The sequence below is a fragment of the Mirounga leonina genome, unplaced genomic scaffold (genome assembly GCF_011800145.1).
Source record: "Mirounga leonina isolate KUSES-001 unplaced genomic scaffold, KU_Mleo_1.0 Mir_176, whole genome shotgun sequence".
NCBI lineage: Eukaryota > Metazoa > Chordata > Mammalia > Carnivora > Phocidae > Mirounga > Mirounga leonina.
Genome location: NW_023270454.1, coordinates 7,597,044 through 7,605,756, shown reverse-complemented (window position 1 = coordinate 7,605,756; position 8,713 = coordinate 7,597,044). Strand labels below are relative to the sequence as shown.

General features: G+C 51.0%; 1 protein-coding gene across 1 annotated transcript in view; it reads right to left on the bottom strand.

The window, feature by feature from the left end:
• Positions 1 to 399: 399 nt before the first annotated feature.
• Positions 400 to 8,713, bottom strand: part of LOC118022113 (L-gulonolactone oxidase) — a 31,638-nt gene continuing 23,324 nt past the window's right edge. Inside the window, exons 9-12 of the mRNA XM_035022609.1 lie at positions 4,136 to 4,285; positions 3,148 to 3,312; positions 1,827 to 1,917; positions 400 to 1,126 (exon numbers count right to left, since the gene is read on the bottom strand). Of these exons, the coding sequence (XP_034878500.1) occupies positions 998 to 1,126; positions 1,827 to 1,917; positions 3,148 to 3,312; positions 4,136 to 4,285 (535 nt within the window). The 3' untranslated portion in view covers positions 400 to 997. The remainder of the gene's footprint in view (positions 1,127 to 1,826; positions 1,918 to 3,147; positions 3,313 to 4,135; positions 4,286 to 8,713) is intronic.

The following is an 8,713-nucleotide window of genomic DNA, read 5'->3' as shown; positions in this document are numbered from 1 at the left end:
TGTTTTTGTTTACACTTCCTTAATGATTAGTGATGTGGAGCATCTTTTCTTGTGCTCATGGGCCATTTGGAAATCTTCGGTGGCGTGTTTATTCAAGTCTTTTGCCCACTTAAACATTTTTGTTGTTGAATTTTGAGATTAGAGTATCAATTTCTTGAGGCCAGGAACTGTTTTACTGTCCTGTCAATTCCCCAAAGCACTTGACACCCTAGTAGATATTCAGTGAATATTCACAAAAGAATGGCCACAGAGGCTGATAGGTCAGAGGCCAATTGGAACTAAATTTGTAAAAGGATATGAAGAACATTTTCCAGGCAGGCCCAAGACCATTACCTCTGGAGGGAAGCCAGGAAACAAGTGAGGCTCCTGTTCCCAAAGAATAAGGTGGAGATGAAGAGGTGGGGGGCAGAGAGTGAATAATTCTTGGTCTTTACTTAAAGAAGGCGAGGAGTAGGCCCACTCCCCACACATCCCCTGAAATAGACGTTTGAAGGTCAGGTGATGGAAGTCAGGTGGACAGACAGAAACTGGGAGAGGGCAGCCCCAGAGCACTTGAGAAACCCTCAAAGGTGTAGGAGGAAGTACATACGACAACTGTGCCCAAACACATGTTATTAGGGGCCCGGGAGTCACAGACCCCTAGCTGGAAGGCGGAACCCGTGAATGACCGAATCCCCAACCTCTTAAGTGTAACATTTTGGGTTTCTCTATTTTCTGGGAAAACAGAATGTGGTGACTGTAGGTTCAGGAAAAGGGACTGCCGCATATAAATGAAGTCCATGGAGACTTGGGTGCTCTTTGCGTGGGGTTGTTGTGAAGATATAGAAATTAGGAAAACAAGGAGCCCTGCGCAGATCCAGGCTCATGGCTGGGGGTTGGTCGGCAGCAGAGGGCCCGCAGAGAGAGGTCTGCTCCCCTCCAGGCCCGTGGGACGTTGAGCCTTCAGCCTCACTGGAGGTGGGCCTGAGGGATGAGATGGGGTGGGCTCACTTCTGCTTCAGTAGAACACCTTCTCCAGATACGCATTCAGGAACATCCCGGTGGGGTCCAGCTTCTCTCGGATGGCACAGAACTTCGAAAAGGCTGGGTACATCTTCTCAAAGTCCTTCCGGGTGCAGTTGTGGGCCTGTGGAAGCAACCAGACACAATTGGCCTTATTCCCTGGGGCTGGCATCTCAGTGGGGCTGCAACCGGGCAACCCTGAGTCTGTACACCTGCGTACACGACACTCCTATCCCCGGACACTCGCGTGCGTGCAAAATGCACCCCTACCTACCCATGCACGCGTGTGCACACACACATAATGCAGAGACCCAAACAGGAGAGAGGAAGCTCTGGGAAGGTAAAGAAGGAAGGTGTTACAGTGTTTACATGAAACTCTGCATTCCCTTTGGCACCCCCCAGTGTGAGAGTGGAGAGGGCTCTGGTCCCAATTCTACTGCTAATTAGTAAGTCAGTCTCATCATCTCTGAGAGACTCTCAGTTCCCTATCTGTTAAAGGGGTTCACGGACTCCTGCCTTATCCTGCTCATGGGGTTTCTATGGGAATCAAATGCGATTTAGGATGAGAAATTTCTCTGAACACTCCAAGGGAGTTGTCACAAGTACACCAAGTACTGAGCTGTTGGAACATGGATGCAGGGGGCAGCTGGGTCTGGGTAATGCGGTGGAACCCTTCCTTCCTGTGACTCGCTCAGCTCCTGGATCCCAATTTCTGAGCCTTGGGCAGGCCGAGGACCAGGGAAGAGAGGCACCCTCTGGGAACCCCCAGCTCACAGCGGCTGCCCGGCCGAGGGCCCCATGAGCCTCTCGCTGGCAAATCCTACCTTGGCCCAGTGGGGCCTGCCCCCGACCTTCTTCATGATGGTCTCGTAGGTCAGCCAGTAGTCCAGCCGGGGCACGTCCTTGCCATAGGGCCTGGTGGGGAGCAGAAGGAGGTGAGGCCCTGTCCCTGCCCTGAGCATCCCAGCACAGTAATGTGGCACCTTCTCCCTGCCAGGCCCAGCATGTGGCTTAGAGATCAAGCTCGGCCCACAGGACATGGACAGCAGTGCAACCTGAGGGTTTTTGCTCATTGCTCATCACCAGAGGGATTTCATAAAGGGTTGCTTTCTCTCACATATTTTATAGCTGGCATTGAAAATTACCATGAGTTTAAATACACATACACACGAACACATCTTTATGGTGTAACATATAAAATATGCCATCTTCTTTTTTAATGCCATGGAAATCTTCCTTCCTTCCTTCCTTTGAGAGTAAGAGAGAAAATGGGGGAAGGGCAGGGGGAGAGGGAGAGGAGAGAAAATCTTATCACCTAGTCAGTCAGTCCTCACTGCCCAACCAAGTCAGACTTACTGACAGAAAAAGTCTAAGTCAAAACTTCTCAAAATTCAAATAAACACGATGCATACCCATGGCAACTTTCTCACTTCTGATTTGCATTCACAGGTACGGAGAAGACAGACAGAGGGACAGACAGGTAAGGTTGAGCCAGAAGCCTGTCCCTGAGTGAAAGAAGCTGCTTCCCACTCAATGCATCTTTCCAAAACTCTCCTGGATTTTCATGACACCTTTCTGTAACAGTGCATTCTTTCATCTTCCTTTAGGCATCCTCTAGGTTTGAGGTTTTTACAAGCTGGAGAAATACATCATAGTAAGATTCAAGCTGGGCAAAAGCTATTTTTTCTTTTGCGAGGTCAGAAGAGGGCTATTATCAATGACAGGTGGGAAGAGGAGGCAGAAGGCAGACACATTTTACAGGACATTTTTTAAGAGATGAACTTCTTGAACTGTGCACATGTCCGTAAGCCTTCTCCTGGAGACTGCTATGTGTAACTAACTAGGAAAAAGATAATGCCGCTGTGAGCGTTCGGTATCTGCACAGCACCTGGAGGTGGTGGTCCGGATGGGCAAATGCATCCAGGTGGACAGCTCGAATGCAGCATGATCCTCTTTTCTGCTAAACCTAAACCTGGCCTCAGAATCCTTCTCAACACAGCGTTCCAGGCTCTCAGAACCATCAACCAGTGTAAGCACACGAGATCGCACGCCTGAAAGATGGGTGAGCAGAGGGGTCCTTCCAAAGCGGAGGGGCTGCCTCCCGCACCCCAGCCCCAGCCCCACCGCTCCCAGTGAGCCGGTCACCTGTACATGATGATGTTCATGTAGCAGCTGTCCCTCTGGAAGCAGGGGCTTAGCAGGATGTCATCCCCGCGGGTGAAGCGGACCTCCACGGGGTAGTGGGCCACCATCTTGGGGTGGGCCTCCAGCATGGCCTTCAGTTCCAGCAAGGCCTCCTTGGTCTTCTCTCTGCACTTGGCCGGGGGAACAGAACCCAGACCTCAGGGAGGGGTCTCCGGGAGCCCTCACACAGGGCTCTGCCAGGCCCCCCAGCCCGCGCCGGGGACGGGGGCTCCCTGCATGGAAGGAGGCCCACGCCGGTGGCTGCTAAGGAGAGCCTGAGAATAGGTCTCCTGGGGAGCTGCTATGGCTCCTGGTTCGGCCCTGGACCCCCACCCAGTCACGGGCTCCCCTTGGGGGTCTGGCCACAGCTGTCCCACCCCCCAGGCCTCTTCCTTTTCTGACAAAGTCCGATTCTCATACTTCCACTTGTTCTAACATCCCCCCTGGGACAGTAATGCCTCAGGCCTTCAACGCAGTGACAGGGGCATCCCCTAAGCCCTGGGCACCATCACCCCCTTTTCCTGGAGAGAGATAGAGGGAGGGGACCAGTCTGAGACAAAGCTGTCATGAGTTCTGGGGCTATAGACCTAGCTTAGGTCCTCACCGGGCACCCCTCCAACGGCAGAGTACCTGCCCCTAGCATGCCAGGCGGGCTCTGTCCAGAAGCTGGGCAGGAAGGCCCACACTCCAGGCCCATGTGCTGGGACCCACCCCGGGGCTGGAGAGGGATTGACAGGAGAACAGAGGGCACTCTGCGACTGGTGTCCCCTCACAGGAAGAACGGCTAGGTACAAGGGTGCCAGAAGGGGACTCAGCCTCCGGTGTGCCCCCTACTGATAATGGGTAGGGCTGGGAACCTGGCTGACAGTGTATGTTCCGGGGCTGTGGCAAGGACCCAAGGGGTCTCTTCGACCCCGACCCCCTGCAGCCTGGCCCGCACAGTCCCCACCTGGGGATGGCCCAGTCCTGGACGTGCTGCTTGAAACGACACTCGTAGCTGAATATCTTGTAGCTGAGGTTGCTGCTCTCCTTCTTCCTGGTGAACAGGAGCCAGAAGAAGCAGCGATTGATCCAGCCCACGAGGCCCGGCAGGAAGGAGCTGGAGGGGCAGCACAGAGGGGCAAGTAATAATCATATTATCGGGGCGCCTGGGCGGCTCAGTCGGTGAAGCGTCTGCCTTCGGCTCAGGTCATGGTCCCGGGGTCCGGGGATCGAGCCCCGCATCGGGCTCCCTGCTCCGCGGGAAGCCTGCTTCTCCCTGTCCCTGCTTGTGCGCGCTGAAGAATAAAATCTTTTTAAAAAAAGATAATCCTGTTATCCAGCATTTAGTGAGTCCCAGCTGTGTGCTTACAAACCATAGGCTGAGTTCCTTACAAACCTCCTCTACGGACTCTGTCGCTTCCCCTTCTCCAGAGCTCAGAAACCTTCTTGGGGACGCAGATGTGGCCCCACGTCACCCTCCCGACCCTGCTAGAAGCCCCTTCTGGATAGCCCACAGGCATGCCCTACTCTGTCACTGACGACTACCTTGTTTTCAGTGTTTGGGTTTTTTTTTCATTCTTAATTGTGGCAAAAAATACGTTAACATTAAATTCACCATCTTTTTTTTTTTTATTCTTATGTTAATCCCCATACATTACATCATTAGTTTTAGATGTAGTGTTCCATGATTCATTGCTTGTGCATAACACCCAGTGCTCCATGCAGAACGTGCCCTCTTTAATACCCATCACCAGGCTAACCCATCCTCCCACCCCCCTCCCCTCTAGAACCCTCAGTTTGTTTTTCAGAGTCCATCGTCTCTCATGGTTCGTCCAGCCCTCCGTAAATTCACCATCTTAAGCCATTTTTAAGTATGATGCTGAGCAGTGTTAATCATATTCACGTTGTTGTGGAATCTCCGGAAACTCGCAAAAGCTGAAATTCTGTCCCCAGTAAACAACTCCCCATGCCCTTGTCCCCCTGCCCCTGGCAACCCCCATTCTGCTTTCTGTGTCCATGAATTTGACTGCTCTCGGGGCCTCACACAAGTGCAATCGTACAGTATTTGCCTTTTGCTACTGGCTTCTTTCCCTCAGCATCTTGTCCTCCAGGTTCATCCACGTTGTAGCCTGTGTCAAAACTTCCTTTTTTAAGGCCGAGTAACATGCCATTGTAAGTAGAGACCACATGTCGGACCCGTGGGCTGCCTCCACCTTTTGGCTAATGTGAATAATGCTGCTGTGAACATGGGTGTGCAAATCTCTCTTTAAGTCTCTGCTTTCAATTCTTTTAGATACATACCCAAAGGGGACACAGGCCCTGAGGCTGGTTGCGGGGGCCTGTCCAGGCACCCCGTTCATGAACCCAGTTCCTGCCCGCTCGGGCTCCTGCGAGCTGAACTGGCTCGAATCACGTCAGTGGTAGTTCATGCCCTCCTGGAATCACTCAAGACTCCTGGTCACAAGGCTTGGTCTGGCTTCTCCCTGCCTGTGGGTGGCTTCTGCTTAGAGGTACCCTCTCCAGACACCTGTCCCTGTCCCTTGTTGCTTCCCTGCCATCTCATTGCCTGTCAAAAATCCATCCCAGCTGCTCAGAGCACCTCACGGGGGGTACAGATAACAGCAGACTCAGGGCCTTTGCATCCTGCCCCTTGGATGGGGCACCAGAAGCTATTGTGAGAAGGGAGGGAAGTAAGGTCTAGGGAACACCTTTCATGCAGACTCGATATTGACTCCTCCAAACAACCCAACTATTGCTGGAGGCTCTACTTTATACACGGGTAAGCCACAGCTCAGAGAGGCTGAGTGATTTACCCAGAGTCACACAGCAGGAATATGAAGGGGTGAGGATCAGAGTCCAGGTCCACTTGAATCCATAGCTCATGCTCCTCCCATGGTCCCAAGCTGCCAAGTTTCCTGGGACTCAGAAAGGGTACCTGGGTACATGCCGCAGGGGCAGGGTGGGAGAAGGATGTCGTCTGTTTCAAGGCAGATGCTCTCTGGTGTCTCAGAGGCCACCTGGCCGTGGTGGGGCTTCCAATGGCCCCTGGGCACAGGGTATTCTAACCAGAGGAGCTGAGCTTGGCCTCGGCCCTGGCTCGCCCTCCAGGGACCTGTTCCCAACGGACAGCCTGCCTTTTTGTCCTGGTCAGCTCTGGCCACCACCATCACTCCTACAGTGGACCATCACTGAACTCCTCAAAGACAGGCACCAAGCTTTTCAACTGGCACTTCTTTCTTTCTTTCTTTTTCTTTCTTTTTTAAGATTTTATTTATCCATTTGACAGAGAGAGAGAGCACAAGCAGGGGGAGCGGCAGGCAGAGGGAGAGGGAGAAGCAGGCTCCCTGCTGAGCGGGGAGCCCGACGTAGGGCTCGATCCCAGGACCCTGGAATCATGACCTGAGCCAAAGGCAGTCGCCCAACCGACTGAGCCCCCCAGGCACCCCTTTATTTGGTGTTTCTTACACAGATATCCCGGAGCCTCCCGTAAGTGCCAGGCACTGTTTGGGGCACTGGGGACAGAGTGTGATGGGACAGACAGGGTCCCCGCACAGTGAGTCTTGTTGAAAGCAGCCATTAAACCACCAAGTACAATCTGTTATTCACTTCTCATTCCCGCCCCTTCGGGCACACAGCTTAGTGAGCGCCGCAGAGCTGCCAGGGTGAGACGGGTGGACAGGTTTCCAGAAGCAGCTAAGCCAGAGCCACATGGGCTGAGCTCGGAGGCTGCGAAGCTCTCACAGAGCATCCACTCAGGCCCGAAAGGGGCAGCAGTGATTTAGAGACCAACTTATTTGGGTGCTCACTGGGCTCGGGCTCCCTGGACACACACACAGAAAGCTCCTGAGAGGCCATGATGGAAGGTGGAGAGAAAGCCTCACCCAGCATTTTCCACACGCTCCCATCCATATTCTGCTGGAGCAGTGGCCCCCAGGCGGGCTTCCTCACGGCTCCCTGTCCCTTCCCTGCTCAGATGCAATGAGTCCTGGCTTGCATTTCACTCTCTTAACACCTTCCAAGCAGTTAGTCACCCTAGCGTGGGTCCCAGGCGGTGTCACCTGTAGCTCCCCCACCCCAGGGGAGGCCAACTCTTCCCCAGATGCCCGGATGCAGACCTAGTCCAGCCGAAGGTGCCGAAGGTCTCAGCTGCATCCAGCATCTAGGACTGACAAGAACTCCAGCTAGTTCCGCACGTCCTGTCATCAGTCCCACCCTTGATGGGCTTTTATGCCCTTTTGTTAGGGAAGGATTTCTTAATAAGACACAGAAGTCCCCAAGGTGAAAGAAGAGATGGCTAAATTTCACTATATTAACATTAAATACATCTACACATCAAAAAAAGAAAAAGCCATAAAAGTGAAAGACAATACAAACAGGGAGATGTTGCAACACAAAAACTGAGTGCCCAAAATATATCAATAAAACCTTACAGGACAGTAAAAAAAAAAAAAAAAGTAGCCACCAAATTTTTTAAAAGGGCAAAATACATAAATAGGTGCTTCACAGGCGAGAAATCCAAAGGATCAATAAAATGAAAAACTGTGCACCCGTATGAGTAAGCGTGGAAATAAGAATTCAAAATCACAGTAAGATACTATTTAATACATGTCACGTGAAAATGTAAAAGCCTGACAATTCCAATTTTGACTGGCTTGCGGAGCAGAGAGAATCTGATAGTGCCCAGCGAGGTAACTTGGTATATAACCACTTGGGAGAACAATTGGATTTGGGAGAACAATTGGATCTGATTAAGGCTGAAGATACACTCGATGGCCCAGGAATTCCACTGGTGAGTATTCCATGCATGACAAATCCCACTCAGGACAAAAAAAAGAAAAAGGGGCACCAGAAGCAATAGTTGAGACCGTTCACAGTAATATCGTTTGTAACGGAAAAAAAAAAAAATCCTGGAAAGAACCCAAATAGAATCTGAGTATGGATAAACACATCATGAACAGTGTAATATGAGTAATTAATAGCTATCCATATCAACATGGGTAATTGTCACTATTGAAGCTGAATTACCAAATCAAATTATTTCAGGATTCATAAAACTAAAAAGCAAGGGAATGATAAGCATGAAGTTCAGGGCGGTGATTACTTCTTAGTAATCCCTTGGAGGCTGTGATTTGGGACTTCACAAAGAGCTCTCCAATTTTATTTGTGTTGTTTCATTTCTTAAGCTGGTGGTAACCACATGGGTGCTTATTACATGATTTTTTATACTTTATGTTTTCTGTATTATTTTGCATGTATAAACTATTTCAAAAAATTATATGACGCCATTCCATGTCTTGGCTGGATGCAAAGTTACCATTCAAGGCCCCATGAAACCTTCCCCATCGCTCAGAGTTCCATGTCTACCGGCAGACACGGGGCCTGAGCATAAGCACAGATTTTAGGCTGGGAAGGAGGTAGAAAATAGGACAATATGAGAACATTTACATCATCTGGGGGCCAGATAGTGGAGCCTGAGCATTGGTATTTTTTAAAAAGCTTCTCAGGTGATTTGAATGTACAGGTAGGGTTGAAAATCACTGATCTA